The following is a 23005-nucleotide window of genomic DNA, read 5'->3' as shown; positions in this document are numbered from 1 at the left end:
CTAGAATTGCAAGTGGGATGGGCAAGTTGCAAGGCCTTTGTTTGGACCTTATTTCCATTTCAAACTTCAACTTTGCCATTGCCACCATTTATATCTTTAATTTTGTTCACGTTTAACGACTTTTCTAGAAACACTCCATCTAATTACCAATTCATTACTTTTCTTTTAATATATAGTTTTAATTAACAACTACTTCTAATTAAATGTCGTACAATATGATGTGACAGACAACTTCAACAGAATATGCGTTAACATATAGTTTAAGAGAATAATCAAATTGGCAACGTTAATGTGTTTTACGTTACCAAGTCGGGCATAGAATAGCTACTAATTTAGTATATCACCTGGGAGTGTAATATATGGATAGATTCATAAAGTGAAATAAGCCGCTGAACTGAACCATTGAGTAGGCCTCCACCTAACAATCCAACATGCAAGATAATTCCTTAATCATTTTCCACGTCTCCTTCATACCGGACAATTGTCCTACATTTTCAACTAAAATCCTTTATCTTCTATCTTTTCTATGATTTTAGATAAGATTCTTTCATAATACTTTGTTTTTATTTATGTTCATTTATCTAACCATTTTTTGTGAAATGATTTTTACATTCTTTTTAAAAGAGTATTGAATTTGTAGTCCAATTTTTTAACAAAAGAAACTTCTAGAAGATTTTTTTATTTTTATTTTTAATTTTAAGTAGATAATACAAGCAAGAAACTCACAAATGAATAAAAATGGTCCTCCATTATTTAGAAAAAAAAAAACCCCTATTTTTTATGAGAAAATATTAAAAAGATTTGTGTGTTCAATAAATATTATTAATCAATGCAAATGGAGCCTTTTATTTAATTTGCGGTTCTGATATGATCTAAATTGGACTAAAATTTTAAAGATTAAAGAAGTTCATAAGGCTATCCAAGTTGGTTGCCTAAAGCGGAAGCTAAACCCATAATTTATATGGTCAAAAATCAAGGATTGGAGAAAACCCTGCTGTCTATATCCTATGCACAAGTTGCCTTACAACTTGCTCTATCTTTTTGTTTTATTAAATGATTAATTTGTTAAAACTTCTAGTCATTGAAGTTTCATTTATATATTATCATTTTAATAGAAATGCTTAATGGTATTTCCATAAAAAAAGAATAATGAATTTCATTAAACTAATTGAAAAAACTTTGTTGCACCTAATGAAGGTAGCTATACAAGTAACTAAGTATCTGATGGCTAAAACCTACGCACAATAATTCGTCCGCTTCAATACCAACATAGTTTACACAATAAATGAAGCTCGCCAAGATTGCCCTTCAGAAACCCAAACCACCCATCTCATAATTCAAGTATCTTGCAAAATCATCTGTTGTAGCATTCAGATCCTCCTCCCTCCCCTCCTTCAGGAAATCGAACCCATGATTGACGTCGGCTGGAGCTTGCTCCATGTGTTGAAGGCTTCCGAGCAGCTTCTCGTCGGGGTATCGGAACTGATTCGATAAGCTTGATGGTTGGGGAGGCACCATGTTGTTAGAATCATACACATTCCCTTGCAAGAAGCTTTGATCATGCATGGAATCACTATTTATAATGCTTAGAAGCTCCTCCACATCAAACATTTCATCTATTTGAAAGTCCTGCAGCACATCCTGGATGTCGAATGGATCACTGTTCCGATCGGGATATTCGCCATCGACACTTTCATGCTTCACTTTCTTCTCTAAGCTCACCGGCATTGCAATGTCATTAGTCCTCAACTCGAACATTTCATCCATTTGAAAGTTCGGGAAGTGATCCAAACTGGGAAATTCAATCCCCAACAGAGCTGCCTGATCATTGCCTTGGTCACAAAATTTAGCATCGATCGCCGATGTCGCAACGTGATCAACTGGGAACCCGGTCCTTGGCTCACCTTCGATCTTAACGTCTGGGGGGACAGGTTGTGGCGTCAGTGTAAGCTCCTCAGACACACAGACATCAGATTGGTTCGATGATGTGGTTGTCGTCGACGTGGTGGTTGAAGAATCCGAGGCAGAGCCTGCTAGCAGCCGTGTGTTTGTAATGTTGGGAAGGTTCAAACGAGCAGTCTGGCCATACATGGTCCTGGCAGCCTCGTCATAGGCGAGAGCAGCTTCAATGGCATTAGAGAAAGTACCAAGCCACAGCCTACTACCTCTATCAGGCTCACGAATCTCCGCAACCCATTTCCCCCAAGTCCTCTGCCTCACACCTCTGTATTTACAATTTGAATTCATGGGTCCACCTTTACCTTTCATACATCCCTTCTTAGATCCTTTCGCTGGAGCTTTACGAATTGGCTTGCTTCCATCATCACAAGAATTAACACATTCATTATAAGCCTTCCACTTAGCAAGAGTCTCAGCCACGGTCGATGGATCTCGTCTACTCCGTGACTTCCTCTTCCTAATTCGTTTGGTAGGTAAAGAAATTGCGTCAGAATATCGATTACCCAGACTCATTTTTTGACAATTTTGAACCGAAATTGAAGAAATCAGAAAACAAAGTGCTGATTGCCTCGACCCTGGATAATTACAACTCCCTAAGCAAGAACAAAAAAACTTAGAGCGGTTCGTATGATTAAAACCCACTGGTTTCTTGAGCCCCAGGTAAACAAAACTTACGCGACAACAAGTAATTGCAGCTTCCTAAAGAAGACAACAGATTAGACCGGTTTTTATGACCAAAACCCACAGATTTCTTAAGCCTCAAGTATTAAGAGATTATCGGCAATAACTTTCCATATACACTACGAACTCCGTAGAATAAACATTTTCATGAGAAAAAGGCAAGAAACTTCTAGAACAATCTCGAAACCTAATTTTTAGGCACCACGATTCCAAATTAACAAACCCTAAATAATCTCAAGAACTCCAAAATTTCATTCGATTTTGCAATTCAAGGATTCACTGGAAAAGGATAAAAAAAAGAAGAGACGAAGATGAAGAAACCAACCTCTGAACTATCTCTACTGTCATGCGAGACGAAGAACTCCTTTCGATCTGAAAACACGAGGAAATGTATTTCAGTTCTTCCCGCAACTCCTCTGAAACGCCTCGTTCTTTTTCCTTTTTTCTCTCTTCCGTTCCTCGAACTGGTTTTCGGCGTAGATGATCTTTAGTTCTCGGAATCTCCAGTGAGCCAGAGGAAGATATTTATAGCCTTCTCCAGAGACTTCTGATATTTATCCTCAACATTATGACTTATTAGTTAACATCCACGTGGCGGTTTTCTAGTGGCTTTTCTGACTTCGAAATGTATAATGATTTGCCACGTGGCACTGAAGTTTCTCGACCTCACGGGTCGCTTTCTTCTCTGCCAAGTACTTTCCATAAATATTAACGATAGAAAATAGAGTTTTGAGAAATCGAGAAAAATAGCGCGTTGGTCAAGCTCACTTTGACTAAAACGAGTCGTTTTATATTGGATAAATATTAGAAAAGGCATTAAGCCAACTTAATTTATAAATTCAGTCTCTACCGGTCAACTTGTCTACTTTAAAATCTATTTTTATTTGTTTCAATGTTTTTAATTTTAAATTTCTAATCAACTTTGATCGAATCATTTTAAATTAATTATTATTCAATTAACAATTTAAATAAAATATTTAATAGATAATATTAGAAGTTTAAATTTTTTTTCAGGGACGTAAATTAACCTAAGATTTCTGTGGCACACGTAGGGTAGTACGTGTATGCCATTGCCTCCCAGTAACACTAGAATATGATGTTGTGTTGTATTTTTGTGCCACGTTTCCTTTTTATATTGGGCCAAGTTGTAGGGTTCAAATAATGCCACGTTGGATTGATACATGACATTATGTCGAATGTCATGGATGACATGGCAAGATTGAACTAAGTTAGAATGCGTCACTGCAAACGCCACTTCGGCAGCCGCATTATGAAAAAGTAGGCAAAAGGCTTCTGCTGTCTACTTTCAAGGAATCCCAGTTGTTTTTTTATTATTATTATTTTAATTAATTAATTAATTATATAGAGACTAAAAATTTTAAACCTGTTCGTTGAATATTCAAAACTGAACATAATAATTAATGTAAGATTTAAACCTATTTGATGGACATTGAAACTGGACAGAACATAATAATAAATGTAATAATTAAAATGACAAAGAAATCAAGGAAATCAATCTATTTACTAGATGAATAAAAATAATAATCTATATTTTAATATCATATTGACTTCCTTTCATTTTTTTTTTTTTGAAAATTTTAATTTTTAATTAATGATAATTTTTTAGTTTAAATTTCATTTTTCTCAGAGTCCTTTAAAATTTTGATTAAATTTAAAAAATAAATATTAAAAAAAAAAACAAAGTAAACTACAAATTAAAAAATAAAATGAGTCTTAACTAATGGTTGATTTAGCAGTTGATTAGAAGTTACTCATCTTAGATTCAACCAATTTGATATTGCTTAAGAACAATCAGAAGTAGTTGCACCCATTTTGACCAATCTTTTTTTTTCCTGTTTTTTTAATGGATTTTGACCAATATTGAGCACATTAAAAAAGGTAGAAAATTCCATTATTTTCTTTATAATTTAATCCTTAATTCTCAGTTGGGTTAACCTAAGTTAGGTGTTACTAAAATTTGACTTGGTCGATGCCTAAATTTTCAGCTTTAAATTATTCAATTTTTTACTTATTCGTCCGTACAATAGCTCAATTTCAAAATCAATTAGAATTTGAGGTCTGCAAAGAACTTTATAAATCAAAATGAAGATAACAATGAAACAGAGCATATTCTATGGCCCTCAATGCTAATAAAAACGGGAAAAAAAAAAAAAAAAACTCAGAAACTAATTCCAATTTGCTGTGATTTTTAATTTTGGCGGTCTTAGCATATCGGGAGATCCGGCGGCGGCGACTCTATTGACTGCAGATGTCCCACTCCATTATCCACCAGAAACACCATCGCCAACCCCCACGTGATATGCACGTCCAAGTGACAATGCATTATCCAAGCACCTAATAAATCAAAAATCATAAAAGAATTTAATAAAACTTGGAATAAAAGAAGAATTTTAATTTGTTTTTATTTAAAAAATTATTACCTGGGTTATCGGCGACGAATCGGATGACGGCCCAGCCGTTGACGGGGACGGCGACGGTGTTTCTAAGAGGAGGGTCAACGAGGTTGAATTTTTTAGTATCAGTTGTGGGGTTGAAATTCCCAAATCCCTCGGCGATGATGTAAAAATCGTAACCATGGAGATGAATCGGGTGATTTTCAGGCGTTACAATGCTAGTGTCTTGTAACACGACTTGTACTGTCGACCCGTATTTTAATCTGTAACCTTTAGTACCGGGAATCGGTTGAAAAAGCGATTGGCTGACGTTGCCGGTGTAATCGAATTTCACCGGCGGGTTGGCCGGGAAATCAGGGGTGATGACGCTGGGAATCCTCTGTTGGAAGGCTTGAAGAATTGAGATGTTGGAAGGAAGTAGGAATGAGACATTGTTCATACTGGCTGTGAAGCGGGTTCCGTTGGGGCCTTGGCATTGGCTGGGTTTGAAATTACGTGGGCAATTGTTGAGTCCCAATCCGATGGTGAAGAACAGATTCTCGTCGATTTCCTTCGGGACTGGGACGGGTCGAGGGCTACGAAAACTCCGGCTGAAGGCGGTGACGGTGGCGGTGTCGTTGTAGGCAGGGAGCGGAGGCATGAGTGGTTTAATCGACACGCCGCCTTTCTTGGCGGAGCAAGGGGCAGATTTGTAGTTGAGAATGGCAGTCGTGGTGGTGTTGTCAAACGGTGCATTTTGAGCGCTTTGGTACGCACGTGCCGCTATGTAGTACCGGGAAGGGACCTGATCGCCGGAGATTAAAACGTCGGTGGTTTGGCCAGGGCCGAGCATCAAAACAGAGGTTGTGAAGGGCTTTGTGTAGGAAGCGTCGGCTCCAACCACCGTCAGTTTGTGGTTCGCCACCGTGAAAAAAAGCGGCTGGTTCAGGCCGGAGTTCACCACTCTCAGCAAATTGGTCTCGCCGGAATCGATAGGCACAATTACAGTATCTGCATAATCATTATACACAACCGAATATCATTTAATTACATTTCTAATATTCATAATTGAGAAAATATTAAAATATATATCGTGAAATTACAAAATTCACCTCGGCTAGAGCACTTGTAAAGGTCACCGGGTTGACCATTGAAAGTGAAAGCATCAGAGACATTGGGAGCCGCTCCCGTTCTTGTGGCCTGTCTCACTACGTCAATGGGGTTTGCATCCCACCACTCGCCTAATAATCCAAAATAAATAAATAAATTTAAAAAATAATGTTTTGTATTTATGTCGAGCGATTAATTATGGTTTAATGTAATTATATAACGTAATGAAACTTATAATTACCCATTAGCAGTATTGCTTCGCGGTTTGGCTTGGGAAAAGGGTAGGAATCTCCCTGTCTAGGGCGGATGATTAAGGCTCCATAAACCGTGGCGCGAAGCCATGAGCTATGTGCATGCCACCATAGAGTCCCTTCTTGACCTTCTATGGTGAATCTGCATTAATCAACGAGATTAAATTTATTTTTAGTTCAAGCTTTTGAGTCGAGTGATGATTTATTTACTTATAAGTATAGCTTCCTCCGGGTCTGATCGGACATTGAGTCACGAATTCGGGTCCATCAGCCCAACCAGTCCGTAGCTGCCTGATTCCATGCCTAGAAATGCAATAATAACAACACTAAAACAATCAAATCTCCATAAAAAGAATCTCACAAGTGTAAAGATTAGAAATGGGTAATTACCAATGAATTGTCACGTTGTACTTGGCTTTGTTAATAACAGTGACAATGAGAGTATCGCCATTGTTGACCTCCAAGGTTGGCCCAGGGAACTGGCCATTCACCGTAATGGCATTGTGGGTTTTGCACAGCCTCTTCACTGGGGTAGCTTGAATCTTCGAAGAGTTCCATTTTCAAACACAATGAACATCAAAAACAAACAAGCAAAACCCAGAAAGAGAAGAGAAAAACATACAACAAATTGATGGCGATGTGTTAGTGGGTGGGCCAAGGACAATGCCGCCGAGGAAAATAGAAGCCAAACGCCAAACAGATGAAGAGTGAGTGAAGGCGGCGCCATGGGTGATAGCTTTGGATACGAAGAACAAATGGTGCAGCGATGGATACGAAGAGATGGGGCTGGAGAAATGGAGATTATATAGGGAGAAGATGTGGAAGATGGGAATGAAAAGAAGAAGACAAAAGAAAGTTGTTTGAGTTTGGCAGATTTGGTATTGATATTGGAAAATTAAAAAAAAAAATTAAAAATAAAAAAAGAAAAGAGAGTCAGATTAAGAAGGGGGGCAAAACTTGGTTCAACATTATTGAAAGTTGTTACACCCACTGGCCTGTTGAATTAAAAGGTTCAAGACTGTGCTTGGTTTGTGAGTATCATTTCATTTTGCTGTTGAATTCCAACAAACATAATCAATAATTATGTGACATTTTGTGCCTTCATTTTCATTTATATAAATAATTTCCTTTTTTTTAATTTAAATTAATTTTATATGAAGTGACAGTTACATTGCTGAAATGACTTAGGTTGATTTGGGAAGATAAGTTTTCTTTCAAAATATCGTCTAAACAGTTGTGAGTGAGTCACACATTGACTAATTTAGAGAATGATCATGGGTTTGGAAGCCCAAAGCAGAGTCATGAAAGCTTATACTCAAAATGGATAACTTCATACTATTGTGGAGAGTCTAATTTCTACTCTAAAAATATATCCATTCAAAATAATTATATATATATATAAGTTTTAATTATATTTTTACCGTATCTCGTTTAAATTGAATGTAAATAAAAGGTTGAAATTTCGATTGCAATACATACATATATAGACCATAAATGATTGGAAATTGGATTGAAATATGTTGATATTGAAAAAAATCATATAATATCTAAAAGAAATTGATGTTAGATGGACAAGAGGAGTTGAAAGCCATCAATACACCCACGTCTCATTCATTTTAACCTCAGCCTTTGTTGAGATTATGTTGGGGGGTAAAATTTCATGCGTGCCCTTTCTCTACTTTTTCACTGAACATGCATGAATACTTTAGGGAACAGAAATCAACACCCAATTTTTCAATTAATAAATATAAATAAATATAAATTTTCGCCCATTTTCTTATCCATTTCATATTTTCTTACGCGTTTAATTATGCTACTAAGATCCAACTCATACACAGTTTTTTTTTTTTTTTTTTTTTTTTTTTTTTTTTTTTTTTAATAATAATAATAATTAAAACCTTCTTACTTTTGATCACGTGGGACCTTTCTCCACCAACTTCAAACTCATTTCAAATTTTCAAACACTAAAAACGGTTAAAAGAATGAGAAATAGAAACAGATTGGAATAGAGTCATGCTCTAAACTTAATCATGCCAATAGATTGTAAATCCTCAAATATCGAACAAAAAACTCCAAAATAAAAGAAGTCAAGCTTCTTCGGAGGCAATAAAAAATGACTAAGACTCCAAAAGAGTCGAGCCTCGATTAAGGGAAGGCGCACTTTATTCGAGGAGAGATATTGGATGATCATGAGTTTATAATCAAGGAATGCTCTCCCCATTGGTTTGAGACATTTGGAGAAACTCAAAGCAAAGTCATGAGATCTTGGACAATATTATATGTAGAGAGTTGTGTTCATCTAACAAAAACCATAAATTTGTGCATTTATTTTTCAAAAAATAAATGGTAGATTTTTTTTTTTTGCCATTTTATATTACTTTTAATTAATATTTTTTACTATCGTTCCTCTAATTATTGAGAGTTAAAATGTTCGGGATGGAAAAGGATTTCTTTCGGGCAAATTCAATAACTTTTAAAAAATATATAATGAGATTTTTTATTTATGGAAAAAAAAATGTCTCGAATTAGGTAACCAATAAGTATGTTGAACAGAAGAAATAATTGAATTTGAGGTAGGAATTAAAATCAACTATTTTTTTCGGGGAAGAACAAGAAGGCCAATGAATTTAATAGCCTAATTTTAAAGATAGTATCAAATATTTTATAAAGTCAAATAAATATAACGAACCAATGTGCAATTATTTGATTTATGTCAACGTCAAAATAGAAAAGCTTCACTTTCATTTACGAATTTTTCCGATTTTCTTACAATTTAAGGGATAATTATTTTTTTGCCTTTTTATTTTCCTTCGAATTTTCTGTTTCCATTCGTAACTGTTTTTCGGAATGACAATCCAACCCCCACGTTTCAATTTTCGTAAAAATAATAAATAAATAAAATGCCAAAAAGAGATTCTGATTTTTTTAGAAAATAATATATCTTAATAATATAAAGTGTTTAAATAATATATATATTTTGTATTTTTTACTGCAATTCATTTTGATTTTTTTTCTTTACCTTAAAAAATTGAGGCACATTGTGATGGATAAAAGGTAAAGATATGGCGGTGAATTGTGTGAGGACCGTTGAGAGTCTTTGAAAGGAAGCAAGTGAAAGGCATGGTGAAAAAGGAAGTGGAAGGTTGAGAAATGGATTGGCGAACCACAATCGCATTAACCAAAGTTTGGTCAAGTTTGTTACTGACTTTGAACAAAAATTAAAATTAAAAAAAAAAATTAATTAATTGTCAAACACATCGACAAGTCGTTAAATGAATTGGAGTTGGACCACCCAACTTCCCAGTTTACTTCTTGAAATTGCCTCTCACTTTCTTTTTCTTCTTTTTAATAATTATTTTTCTCTCACCATTTTTTTTTCCTCAAACCGTCCTTTACCGAGGCTAGACTCATTTTCTTTTGGAGTTTGGTCATTTTTTACTATGCCTTTAAGACTCACAATACTTTTGTTCGATATTTGAGTATTCTATTGACATGACTCTAATGTCATGTTAGATGAACACGACTCTCTACCATGATATGATATTGTCTGTTATGAATATAATGCTCAAAACTTTGTTTTAAATTTCCTTAAAATGCCTAACATTGTCTAACACGACTGAGAGATAGTATTATTTGATTATGAACCCATGATCATTCTTAAATTAGCGGACTTTCATCTTGCCTTGGGATGCAATCAATGTCCAATAAGAATGTGAAACAAAAAAGGAATGGAGCACTTATTTTAAAATATTTTTAATACATGCATGTATATATACAGAATTAATTATTATATAATATGTTAAATAATTAACTTATATAATATTTTAAATTATGCATGGACCTAAATGTAATTAAAATATCGAACCTAAATTAATTTATCAAACAATGTATTTCGATTTTTGTATTTAAAATTGAAATTAAAACAATATTTATATATATATATATATATATATATATATTACAGTGGATAGAAAATGATAATAAAAATTGCAATAATCCTAAGTTAAACCTTTCTGTTGGTAAGTTGAAATTTTAAAACAATAAAGAAAAAATATTTATAAATTTTGTGGATTTGATTTTCGTCGTAGCCCAATAGTTCGAAATGGGCTTTTGAAACCTGGGCCGAATCGGATCTCAGTTGCGGCCTGAGGATACATATTAAGACCCTGTGGCCGCAGGCACCTGATTATTACTCGGCTATGAGGGAAGAAGCTCAGATAAACGGAGAAACTAATGAAAATGAGCGGAAACATCAAAGCTTAACAACTTCGAAGGGCGCGAATCACAATTCACAACTCTATAACTCCTTTTTTCTCTCTCGAGTTTGCCTCCGCATCTCCGCACAACTTTGCAGCTTTTCTCTGCTCTTTGTTTTCTCTACTTTCTGTCTCTTCCTCCGCTGAGTTCGAGTTCATCTCTCACCCTCCTCCATGGAGTCCTCCGTTACGCTTCGATCTTTTCACTGTAAGTCGTTCTCTCTTTCTCCCTATCAATGTCCTTGTATGTAATTTTCGTTTGTTCCACTTGTCTGGTTGCTTTGTGCAGTGATTTAGACTTTTATTGACTGTCGCGAGCTTTTCCTCCTTTTCTGTAATGTTAATTTGAAAGCTGATTATTGTATGTTTGATGTTGATTGAGTATAATTGCAATGTTGATTTACGAGTGAGCCGAGCTCCTCCAACGGTGAATTTTCATTTTAGAAATGGAGTATAGTGTAGCATTTCCAGATCTAGTGTACGATTTGTTTGATTGTTTAGTTATTTTGAGATATGATAATCGACGGCGTAGGATTTTCTTCAGTCATTGTATGTAATTCTCTGTGTTGTGAAAGAAATCCTTTATGATTAGTTATAGAAGAGGATATGCCTCTCTTGAATTCTCTTTAGGTAGTCTTGGTATGGTCGCTGGCAGCATACCTTATTTAGCAATTTAGTTTTGTGGATTTAGAGATAGTGGTTTGCTTTCGGCCTTCGGTTATCAGCGGTCTGAGGAAGAAAATTGTGAAGAAAAGGTTCGATATCGCATTTTAGTGAGGTTCTTGAGATTCAAACATTTTTACGCTTCCTTGTTTTGTTTTATTTTTAAAAAAACAAACCGTTCAAAATTGATTGCCGCGCTTATTGTCACCATCTGTTTCCAGGATACATAACGTAGAGATAAACTTCATTGTATCTCCGGAATTACATCACACTTCTATTCTTCTTCTTTAGTTTTCCCGATTTTTCACTTTATTTGTCACAGATTAGCTTAAGTAATCGCTCACCACGAGAATCTAAAATGTGTATTTTATTCTGTGTGATTTCAGATTTTGCAGGTGGTTCACGTCTGCAGTTAATTGAGAAACCAAGTAAAATTTCTGTGTGTAATATTAAAAAGTCGTGCATTCAAGGACTATCAGTTTTTGGCAAGCCAATCTATATTCCAACAAACCAGAAGAGAACGGTGGTATTGTGCACAAAGACGCCAGACGTTTCTGAAACTGCTAAACCCAACGGTAAGCTTTACTGTCCTTGAAGTTTCAGTATGGTTGTGTCCTGTGATTAAAGTCCGTTCTTCCTCTGACTGTACATGCGTTAGCTGTTCTTATCCATTACAGTAGCAAGTGTTCCTGCAAATATTATGCTTTTTTAATGCTAGCTATTGATGTAGTAATTTGTTTGATAGTTATGCATCATCTTTTTTAATTTATAAACTCATTCGTCTAGGCTCAGTTGGGTAAAATAATGACCATATTTCTATTGCATTAAGAAGAAAGGTAGATGTATAATCTGGTTTTAAGGACACGTATCAGAAAGAAATTCAAGTCATGCTGTCTCCCAAATCCAACTCTCCCTGCCAACCCTTGTTTCTTACTTCCCTTTTTGTGCAGGAATTCTCTCTCAGCCCCAAAATGATTCCTTATTCTAGGGCTATCGGTCCCCATTCTAAGCAACCCATGCAGAAAATTTAAAATTCCCCTTAGTTGATGTGGCATTACCAAATGATTAAAATTCCCCTATCAAAGATGTCTTAATTATGCACGAGTAGTGCATGTGTTTCATCTGTGTTGAGCTATTTTGGTTTCTTAATTGTAACTTTACAATTATATTTCTCTTCAAACTATCATTATTAATCGTTCTATACATTTTCCACTGAAAATATGGATAGGCATTGATTGAACTATCCAGTCACATTCGTTATTGGCTTTTATACCTTCTACGTGTTACTGACAGATAGTGTACTCCGAGGTTCAGCGCAGAAAAAGCCTGCAGCGAATGCAACTTTTCCTGATGGACTTGAAGTGAGTTCAAACTTAATCTTCTGTTTCTGTTTGTTTCCTCATGAAAAGAAGGCACTTTTCATTGGGCATCCCTTTTCATTAGTAAACATTAGAACTTCATCTGAAACTTCTTTTTTCGTGAAAGTTACTGAAATTTACATGTTATGAGCTTCTCCTTCATGGTTTATATACGCATGTTATAGACCTTGCAATATGGTACAGAATTAGAGTGTCATAGCCACCTGCTGAAACATAATAGGCCTTGGAATTATTCCCAATGTTTCAGAGAAATGTTTTCTTCTTTTACTTGTGAGTGTATTTGTCAGTGCTTTGCAAAGGACAACCGTAGGCTGTGTAAAATCTAGAAGGCCTAACACCGGAACATTCACCATGGCCTAATTCAATGTTTCAAAAGCCCGTTGTGCTCATTGCAGCCAAAAATATTTGTCAACAACTGTTGTTAAATGCGACAGTACTATGGTTGGCCACAAACTTTCGGTAGTATCCAGTTAGATCGAGAAACCCCTTGTCTTCATTGTTTTTGGAGAATCTAGTCCAACAAAGGAGAACTCAAAGATAAATCTACCTCTGTCGACTTCATATCCAGAATTTCCAAGGTGCCGGCATCTCTTCCTCCAAAATATCTGCACCAGCCAATTTTTCATTGAAGTCTGTCTCCTCTCTTCATCAAGATTGATGCATCATCACTTTAAGCTATTTTTTCTTACTATGACGGGAATAATTTTCTTCACACTTTGAAATATTTACATCACTTGTATTCATATTTTTGCCTCAGGTCCTGATTAATCTCAACCAACAAGAAAAAAAAAAAGTGTTTATCTTTTTAAAATGAAATGTAAATCCTCAGTTTCACGAGTAAATTTTCTTACTCAAATATTTGCGTCACTTGGGCCTTCTTTCCTTTCTTTCTTTTATACACTTTAGTGACTTGGGGTTGTCAAGTTTCACCAACACTCCCATGAAGTTCTTTGTTTGTTTGTTTTTTTTTGGGTTCAAATGAAAGTTGATTAATTGTAATGTTTTCTTTGGATATGTCATTCTATCCGTGTGAATTTAACTAACTTATTTACTCTTTGAAATCACCAGGCATTGGTGCTGGAGGTCTGTGATGAAACCGAGATTGCTGAACTAAAACTAAAGGTGTATTGAAACTCCAATTTCGTACAATGTTTCTTTTTTATTTGAACAGCCACGTGAATAGTTTTTTCAGATTATTCTTCACGTAATATCATGATTTTCATGAGAATGAAAGGAACATTGTACGAGAGACTCTTGTATATTATATTGATATACATCACATGGTTGTTCAACCAACGAAAAAATTCTTGATTTTGCGGTTGTTTGAATCACTTTGCTTGGCCTTGGACTAAGTTTCAGGGACATAAAGTTGTAGGTGAGTCAATTTATACATGTATTGACTAACCTTCCGCTATCTACTACAGGTTGGAGAGTTTGAAATGCATTTGAAGCGGAATCTTGGAGTCGTAAAAGCTCCTCTGTCTGCCATTTCTCCAACAGTCCCTCCGCCGATTCCTTCTGAACCCATGGTTGAGTCAGCTGCTACTGCACCAGAACCTCTGAAACCTTCTCCAGAGAAGACAACTCCTTTTACCAATGTTCCCGTGGAGAAGTCGTTGAAGCTAGCAGCTTTGGAGGCATCTGGAATAAAAGGATATGTTCTGGTTTCTTCTCCTACGGTATGTGATGCATTAATGTGTAAGGTTCTGTGTAATCTAAAAAGAACTGCAAAATCTGAGAAATCCTAATAATTATAATTTGGCTCTTGCTTTCATTAGGTTGGATCATTCCTAACGGGCAGAACAATAAAAGGAAAAAAGCAGCCTCCGATCTGCAAAGAGGTATTGCTTTCAAGCCTGCTTATCTTCAATGACATTTTAACTTTCAAACTGTTGAACTACGGGAAGAGGATCTAGTGACTTTAATTGGAAAACCTTGGATAGTCCGGATCGAATAATAAGAAAGTTTTTTTTTTTTTTACCTGCTTGTTCAGTTCTTTAGATTGACTGGAACACAACCCGGCCCATTTAACTATGGACTACCAGGCCCATTAATGATCTAACTAACCTCAGTCATCCTAACATGTTTACGACTTTTCAGAACCTTATTTCCCAATTTTAGTGTTACATTTGTGTCAATTTTAAGCACATCACATTAGTTTATGAATTGGCGGCTTTTGTCATGCACAGAATGATGTAATAAAGGAAGGACAAGTAATTGGATACGTCGATCAGTTTGGCACTGAACTTCCTGTAAAGGTACGTGTGAACCTTTTGATGCAATATTTTTGTTCGAGACCTCTATAACATCCATCGATGGTAATGCTAATTTTCACCCTCAATTCATTGTTGAGCAGTCAAATGTGGATGGAGAAGTATTGAGGGTTCTCTTCAAGGAAGGAGGTACGTACGATATTCTGTCTATTCAGACTATTAAGAAAGTGTTACAAGATATCTCAAGATTGAAAATCAGTTGGTTTGATACTCTTATTTTTAGAAAATGTGGAAGTGTAAAATCTTACTATATTTATGGCGTTCCTCAAAGTCTTAACTAGTTCAACCTGAAGTTTACTGAAATTTTATTAATGGTTTGCAGAAGCTGTTGGCTATGGCGACCCGCTGATTGCTGTCTTGCCAGCGTTCCATGGAATCAGGTGATGATCCTTATAAATCTTTTTGAAGATCAAGGTTTGCAGATTTCTGATTTCCGTCATTCTTTTTTGTCTACTGTCTCTCTACCGGAACGTGGTTTAGACAACGAGGGTTTAATCAACCTGGTACCTATACTTTTTTTGTGGATTGATTTCTTTAATTTATCTTTTTGATAAAAGATTTCTTTAATTTCTTTCCTCTCTTTTATTATAGTTATTTGTATGTGATAGTTACTAATAAAGAGACGGCCACCGGCTGCCTCAGTTTTTGGAAACAAACGGTCGGAGTCCAAATTGGTCCACATCATATTAGTAGGGTGGCTCACCATCTTATATGACCAATCCATGTTTGAAAGCAGCAGGGTAAATCATTTTATAATTAAAAAGGAGAGGTATTGTCTTTGATAATGTTTTTTAATCTATTTATTGTTTTATTTTCATTAACAAAAATTAGACATGTTTATCAAAATCCTTTAGATTTTTGTGTTTTTAAAATTTTAAAGGAAAATAAGTATGATACCATTTTCTTCTTGAAGATCGCGGGAAAGAAAAAATTATGGGATAAAAGTACTTAGAATGGGAAGGTTATGGAGAGAAACATTGGGGTGGTAGATAAGTTTTAAAATTTTAGGACAAAGTGACGTAGAAAGGGGACGTTTGTTAAAAAGAGAAGCTCGAAAGAGAACATGTTAATAGCTTTTATTGACTACCGTATGTTTTTTTAATAAAAAAATGTGTTTATTTTCATGACTTCCATAATAAAACCATTTATTAAACCATTTGGCCACATTTGATAATCATTTAGTTTTTTGTTTTTTGTTTTGATTTTTAAAACTTAAGTTTTTATTCCCAAATTATCAGGGGTATCTAAGGAAAAAATTGAATTCTTGATTAAATTTTAAAATCAAATAAATTTTGAAAGCTAGATTTGGTTCTTAAAAACAAGTTTAAAAACAAAACTAGAAACTTAAAAAGTAAAGACAAAACTAGAAAATCGAAGTATTTATAAATTTAATTTTAAAAAAATGAAATAATTATCAAATAAGATTTTGGTATTTAGTTTAAAAAGTTATTTATTTTTTGGTTCATCTTTCTAAAAGGTTTTTTAAAACTAATATTCTAATTTTGAAAATATAGGTAAAAAATGGATAACCAATTAATGGGAATAGTTAGTCTTATTTTTTAAACACCAAAAAATAGTTATCAAATTGAATCCTTATTTATTTTTTTAAATAATAGCATATAAACACTAATTACACACATGTTCATTGATATCCATATTTTAAAAATAATTAAAAGCAATGCCAAATTTCAAAAACTAGTTTTATTTTTCAAATTTCAAAAACATTTTTTAAAATTTGGCTAAGCATTTAGATGGATTTGTATATTATAGAAATGGTGAGGAAGTATGCATAAAAAATATATATATATATAAAAAAATAAAAAAATAAAAAAATAAAAAAATAAAAAAAGAAAGAAAGAAAGAAATAAGAAGATTATCAGTCAGCCTTAGCTACACGATCTATCAAATTTCTATAGCATAAATAACCCAAAAGTCCCGATTTATCAATTTTTATATTAAGAATCCAAAAGTAAAAAAATATAAAAACAAATAGATTATCTGAAACCATTTGTTTTATTTTTAACAAAAAAATTAAACTAATAAAAACTATCATCTTTCAATCTTCCACGTGAGCAAAGCTGAGGATAGTTCAAATTGTAATTCTCTCAACTTTGAATTCATTTATATAAAAAAAAATGTTTTTGATAATCTTTCTAACTTTTAATTTTTCTATAAAGTTTAAAAGTTTAATTACAATTTTATTCTAGTTGAAGAAACAAAAAATAGAATTTAGCTACTATTTTAAAAGTTAGAATTGTTTACCTATGATTTTATAAAACACTATAGATATTCCTTCACTCTAAGACTTAGTTTCCCTTCATGTGATTTTTTCTCCCTTTTCTTTCTCGCTCTTATATATCTTGCTTTCCAAATTATATCCTCCCCCAAATATTTTCTTTCCATCCCCCTCTGAAGCTTCAACCTTTTTTCTAATTAAAATAACTGTCTAAATTATTTGTCTCTAGCCAACCGGTCGTTCTCTCTCTAACAAATTCTTTAAATCTCCTCAATAAAATTTCTCGAAGTAACCTTTTTTTTTACTCTCTAAAATATCTTAATAAGGAAATTACGAAGTAGTTATCGGAGAAAGTCACAAACCTTCACGCCTCTGCTTGACAAAACCTTGATTTCACATTCCAGTGCTCCAACCTCTTCAACCATGCCTATTTATTAAACCCACAAAAAATTATATCTTCAAACAAAACAAAATAGTATTACTCATTTAAGATTACATCGCTAGTAATTAAAGTGATTTGAGAGTCTAGAATGCAATTAAGTATAAACAGTAGTAAGAAAATATCCCACCTCATAGTGACACTGGATTTTTTTTTTTTTTTTTTTTTTCTACGCCCAGAGTAAGTTAAGAATATCCCTAGAAAGGAGAATAGCTACAAGCCTGCAAACAAACAGTCCATTAAGCTTCTCCCCTCATCCATCGCGATCCTTACCTAACTTTTTACGACAATTCACATCAATATTTTTAGTTTCTTACGTACATTATTTACTTTTCGTTAACATAATGCATAATACTAGTTCCCCAAACGCCCATAAATTGCTCAACTTACAAAACGACGGCAGAGAAAAAGCATCTTTTGCCAAATGCTGTGGGGTTGACTAACCCCCAAACTCGGTCCTCTTTGTAACACACCACCTGCGAGATACAGGTTTAAAAGCTTGGCATAAGAATGAAAAATTACTTTCAATCATGAAATAAGTTGTTTTATATGGATACAACGACTGAAATGACGTACCCTTTCCGAGAGTTCCATGTTTATAGACCACCGAAGCATAAACTAATGGGAGAAGCTAAGAACAATAGTCTTGAATTTCGCAACACCGTTTCCTTGCTTCAGAGACACCAAGCAGCAATTCCCATTGGTTGAGACTTCAATAGCCTTTTCTCTAAGTTAAAGTTTCAAACTCTCATCTAGCGTTTGTGATGATACATTCTAAAAGACAGAAAGATACCTCATGTCTCATGGATGGCGCTTGGATCCACCTTCGAGCGTCTGAGAAGCATTCAACTCCATTTCCACCACCAATTGCAAAAATTTTATGATTTAAGGATACTCCAGCCAAACTTCCTTCTTTTGATTCAATGAAGGTCGACGAACCCACTGATGGGCCGCTAAACTATATTATTCAACTATAAATAAGAAAAATTGCAATGTCATAACCATAGGTTAAACTTACCTAAGGATGTGGTACAATAAAAAATAAAAAATAAAAAAAAAATCAGGATTGTTGGGAGTGAGTCCACGTTGGGTAATTTAGGGAATGATCTAATTTAGGGAACGATCGTGAGTTTATAAGTAAAAGAATACATCTCCATTGGTATGAGGCCTTTTAGGGAAGCCCAAAGCAAAGTCATGAGAGCTTATGCTCAAAGTGGACAATATCATACCATTGTGGAGATCCGTTATTCCTAACATGGTATCAAAGCCATGCCCTAAACTTAGCCATGACAATAGAATCTTCAAATATCGAACAAAGAATTGTGAGCCTTGAAGGTGTAGTCAAAAGTGACTAAAGTGTCGAACAAAGGGTGTACTTTGTTCGAGGGCTCCAGAGAAAGGAGTCGAACCTCGATTAAGGGGAGACTGTTCGAGAGCTCCATAAGCCTCAGGGGAGGCTTATAGTGTACTTTGTTCGAGGGGAGGATTGTTGGGAGTGAGTCCCACATTAGCTAATTTAGGGAATGGTCGTGGGTTTATAAGTAAAGGAATACATCTCTATTGGTATGAGGCCTTTTGGGGAAGCCCAAAGCAAAGCTATGCTCAAAGTGGACGATATTATACCATGGTGGAGATCCGTGGTTCCTAACACAAACAATTACCATACCCTACTTTTCCATTAACACCACTAAGAACATAAATTTCACTATTTTAAGTTTAGCTGTTGAGACATGTGAATGCACAGACCTCATTGCAGGAAGAGATCCCATAATATCACTGGAAGGATACCAGCAAGTCATAATTGATAACAAAGAAGAACCATCAAAACCTCCCACGATCAATACAGATTCATCAAGCATTGCATGCATCTCTTTAGTTGACTGAAGCTATTTTCCTTCCATGCTGCTCTTATTAGCATTTATGCCACTTCCTGACATCTTGCAACAGCTTTTTAAACTTTGAATTTTAGTTTTTGATCCAGCCTGTATTACAGTACAATTCAGCCACAATTTGGTAAATCAAGAAGATGGAAATTTAAAAGAGGCGTAAACACATAAGCAGAACTCCAATTTAAAGAGAATACACTTACAAATGTCTATAACAAAGAAGCATCGTCACGTGGAATGATTCATTCCAGCTCCTGCTGCAATAAGTTGATTTCTGAACTTGTTTTTACGTGTAACAACTTCAGTTCTCTGACTTCTGCTAGTATCTTTTTTAGTGAAAAGAAAACCATCATTTATACATCAAGGAAGGAAAAAAATAACATAGACAGGTACATATACTGGAGACTTACAAATAAGTACCAAAAAGGGGTGCCCAAGTACCTCAGCTACAGCTGACAATCAGAATTCAAACCACGTCCTTATTAGCTCCTAAACAACTGTTCCCTATTCTCATCCAAAGAGTCTGAATGTCCTCGTGATTATCCTCTAACAAATTCTCTTAGTCGCTTTTGAAAAGTGCATCGCCTTTGATATTTTCTGCTACATCTTCAAGATTTGACTAAGGAACATTTCACCTCCAAAGCAGCTCGCTGACTTGTACTCTTCATCTTCAACTTTGACATCAGAATAGGAAGAAGAGTATATTTCATTTCCTGATTTGAACAATGGACATTCTTCAATTTCACTATGTCTTCAAGAACCATTGGAAGGAGCTTCACAAGACTTGCTTTCTTCTTCAGGAGAATGTGATGTACAAGAAAGGTCCTCCCACTCGTAGCCAGAATGATTTGAATTAGAAAGGTTTAATTCAGATGTTGGTTTCCTTAAATTTTCACCATCCTCTCTCGCATTTGTAGGGGAGACCTTGAACTAGGATCTCCACTTTTTCTTTGAATCTAGACAAGCAACATTTATATTTGAAGAAAATACCTCACTATTGTTGCTGGCTTCTCTTACATTGATAGTTTGCAAAGCTTTAGAGAAACTTCTCACTCATTGCGATGGGAAACAGTCTCCAAGATAGGTGAAGATGAAAACAAAGCAATCAACCTGTTTATCTGTCGTTGGTCCAGTTCAAACCAAAAAATGCTTTGGCTCATAACAATTGTCAGAAATGAACGGCCTAAACTGATCTTTCAACAAGAGGTGGCACTGCATCCGCAGTCTTAATTTTAACCTCATCAACAAAATAATAAGAGATCCTGAATATTATGAACATCCAACAATCTTATACAAGTCTAAACATCTCCAATACAGTAAGTGTTTTGCATAAAATACCTGTGCAGAATATGGAGTATAATCCATGCCATCAGCAGTCCAAGCATATGGACTAATATTCTGGTCACCTTGGCTAGTAGCCTCAAATACACCATGAAACTTCCTAACACTGTAGTTGATAAGAAACAGAGGCAAACCAGGATCGATATTTCGTACATATTAGAATTGCGAAGCCGGAAATCCTATTGGAGAAGTTAAAGCATCACATATCCATTTGATATCGCATAAATGAGAGAAAAGAGAACCGTAAATTTCTTGAAAATAAAAGGTTGATCAGCAAAGGTACTGGTAAGCAAACCAAACAATTGTTCGGAAAGACATTCTTTGCATTGTGTTGTGCTAGCAACCAAAAATAACTCCAGCCTGTTTACTCTTTCCGAGATTCCTTGAGATCACACTTCCATTTTACGTCCAAGGAGGTAGGCCTTTTTCCTGCAAAGTAAAGGACTCAGTCTTCCTTCCACCGCCATCAGCGATTGAAGAAAAATCCACGAAAAAGTAAAAGGCCTTAAAAATCAGTTTCCGATCGATAATAAACATACATGCTGTACGTCTAAAACAATAAGAGTTGCAATGCGAGTTATTACAGAGGTTGAGGATGAACGAATATGCTTGAAAACATAGCTGAAGAAAAATTTAATTGTACATAACTCCAGCCTGTTTACTCTTTCCAAGATTCCTTGAGATCACACTGCCATCTTACGTCCAAGGAGGTAGGGCTTTTTCCTGCAAAGTAAAGGACTCAGTCTTCCTTCCACCGCCATCAGCGATTGAAGAAAATCCACGAAAAAGTAAAAGGCCTTAAAATCAGTTTCCGACCGATAATAAACATACATGCTGTACGCTAATAATGCTTAACGAATTATCCTCAGCGAATGATCAAATAAAACTTGTCTAAAACAAGAAGAGTTGCAATGCGAGTTATTACAGAGGTTGAGGATGAACGAATATGCTTGAAAACATAGCTGAAGAAAAATCTAATTGTACATAACTCCAGCCTGTTTACTCTTTCCGAGATTCCTTGAGATCACACTGCCATTTTACGTCCAAGGAGGTAGGGCTTTTTCCTGCAAAGTAAAGGACTCAGTCTTCCTTCCACCGCCGCCATCAGCGATTGAAGAAAAATCCACGAAAAAGTAAAAGGCCTTAAAAATCAGTTTCCGATCGATAATAAACATACATGCTGTATGCTAATAATGCTTAACAAATTATCCTCAGCGAATGATCAAATAGAACTTATCTAAAACAGTAGAGTTACAATGCGAGTTATTACAGAGGTTGAGGATGAACATATATGCTTAAAAACATAGCTGAAGAAAAATCTAATTGTACAAAACTCACCGGAAGGTGAATAAGAAATCGTCAGACTCAACGGAAATTCTCGCCGACGGAAGTGACAGTGAAGAAAGAAATATGGAAGCCGGGAGAGTTTTTGAAAACCTATAGAAACAATTAATGGAAATGGAGGGAATGCAACGCAGTTTAGTAGACGTTCGTGAAACTACGATTTTACCCTTATCACAGCTGTATGTAACCGGTAAGCCTGTACCCAATAAGGGAAATTTGTCACATTTCACTATTCCGAATAGAAATCTCTATGTTGACAACCTTTTAACAAGCGGTCTAACCCGGGTGGGCCCCAACCAAAAGATGCTAGACCGAAGAAAGCCCGCTTGCCCCACGGAATAATAATAAAAAAAAACTTAAATCCTCACATGATGGAATTTCCAAAGAAATTGTGCAACGAGTTCTTGTTGCGGGCCCCATGAAAATCGAAGGAAGGGTCCGAATGGATGGGTGATCCGAGTATTGTCGATAGAAAAGGGCGGTTACAAAGACAAAAGCTCATACATTAATTAAATTTTTAAATATTGTCCCCCTCTAAATATTATTGAATTAAAAAAAATTATTTCAAAATAATCATTACATTAAATTTTTATTTTATTATATATATATATATATATATATATATATATATATATATATATATATATATAATTAAAATATTATCACGATTAGGATGATATTTTCCACTTTAAGCATGAACTCTCATGATACTGTCCACCTCCAATAACTTTGTTTTAGATTTTTCTAAATAATCTCATACTCAATAATCCTCATGGCCTAAAATCATTTTCTAA

General features: G+C 35.0%; 3 protein-coding genes and 1 pseudogene across 5 annotated transcripts; 1 reads left to right on the top strand and 3 right to left on the bottom strand.

The window, feature by feature from the left end:
- Positions 1–1136: 1136 nt before the first annotated feature.
- LOC111797157 (dehydration-responsive element-binding protein 2C) lies at positions 1137–3162 on the bottom strand. Of its 2 annotated transcripts, none has more exons than XM_023680090.2 (2): positions 2966–3162; positions 1137–2552 (listed from the first exon to the last, which is right to left on the bottom strand). In XM_023680090.2, exon 2 carries the CDS (start codon positions 2470–2472, stop codon positions 1309–1311), a length of 1164 nt encoding a protein of 387 aa, XP_023535858.1. In that variant the 5' UTR covers positions 2473–2552; positions 2966–3162; the 3' UTR covers positions 1137–1308. The 2 variants fall into 2 exon arrangements, with proteins under 2 accessions (XP_023535858.1, XP_023535865.1); XM_023680097.2 differs by having other exon boundaries at positions 1137–2416.
- Positions 3163–4629: 1467 nt separating this feature from the next.
- Positions 4630–7188, bottom strand: LOC111797151 (laccase-12). Its single transcript, XM_023680077.2, has 7 exons — positions 7017–7188; positions 6785–6936; positions 6605–6697; positions 6385–6536; positions 6146–6274; positions 5082–6044; positions 4630–4995 (listed from the first exon to the last, which is right to left on the bottom strand). Exons 1-7 carry the CDS (start codon positions 7119–7121, stop codon positions 4865–4867), a joined length of 1725 nt encoding a protein of 574 aa, XP_023535845.2. The 5' UTR covers positions 7122–7188; the 3' UTR covers positions 4630–4864.
- A 3437-nt stretch (positions 7189–10625) lies between these two features.
- Positions 10626–15536, top strand: LOC111797142 (uncharacterized). Its single transcript, XM_023680066.2, has 9 exons — positions 10626–10858; positions 11700–11888; positions 12607–12674; positions 13761–13814; positions 14117–14371; positions 14471–14533; positions 14882–14950; positions 15049–15094; positions 15288–15536. The coding sequence occupies exons 1-9, from the start codon at positions 10825–10827 to the stop codon at positions 15347–15349; spliced, it is 840 nt and encodes a 279-aa protein (XP_023535834.1). The 5' UTR covers positions 10626–10824; the 3' UTR covers positions 15350–15536.
- Positions 15537–16921: 1385 nt separating this feature from the next.
- LOC111792137 (uncharacterized) lies at positions 16922–21628 on the bottom strand (annotated as a pseudogene). Its single transcript, XR_015422835.1, has 9 exons — positions 21555–21628; positions 21163–21261; positions 20842–21046; positions 19999–20763; positions 19387–19622; positions 18434–18598; positions 18217–18312; positions 18031–18116; positions 16922–17628 (listed from the first exon to the last, which is right to left on the bottom strand). The product of XR_015422835.1 is annotated as an uncharacterized LOC111792137 (transcript).
- Between the last annotated feature and the right edge of the window lie 1377 nt (positions 21629–23005).

The sequence above is a fragment of the Cucurbita pepo genome, chromosome 1 (assembly GCF_057944985.1).
Source record: "Cucurbita pepo subsp. pepo isolate OVF chromosome 1, ASM5794498v1, whole genome shotgun sequence".
Lineage (NCBI taxonomy): Eukaryota > Viridiplantae > Streptophyta > Magnoliopsida > Cucurbitales > Cucurbitaceae > Cucurbita > Cucurbita pepo.
Note: the sequence above shows the minus strand (reverse complement) of the source record. Positions and strands in the feature narration are given on the sequence as shown.

Coding starts and splice junctions, on each gene's coding strand:
- LOC111797151 (XM_023680077.2), bottom strand. CDS start 7,121: ATGGCGCCGCCTTCACTCACTCTTCATCTGTTTGGCGTTTGGCTTCTA. Junction 6,537..6,604: donor GGAGGAAGCTATACTTATAA/GTAAATAAATCA, acceptor TGATTAATGCAG/ATTCACCATAGAAGGTCAAG. Junction 6,275..6,384: donor CGAAGCAATACTGCTAATGG/GTAATTATAAGT, acceptor TTGGATTATTAG/GCGAGTGGTGGGATGCAAAC.
- LOC111797157 (XM_023680090.2), bottom strand. CDS start 2,472: ATGAGTCTGGGTAATCGATATTCTGACGCAATTTCTTTACCTACCAAA.
- LOC111797142 (XM_023680066.2), top strand. CDS start 10,825: ATGGAGTCCTCCGTTACGCTTCGATCTTTTCACT. Junction 10,859..11,699: donor TACGCTTCGATCTTTTCACT/GTAAGTCGTTCT, acceptor GTGTGATTTCAG/ATTTTGCAGGTGGTTCACGT. Junction 14,534..14,881: donor AGCCTCCGATCTGCAAAGAG/GTATTGCTTTCA, acceptor TGTCATGCACAG/AATGATGTAATAAAGGAAGG.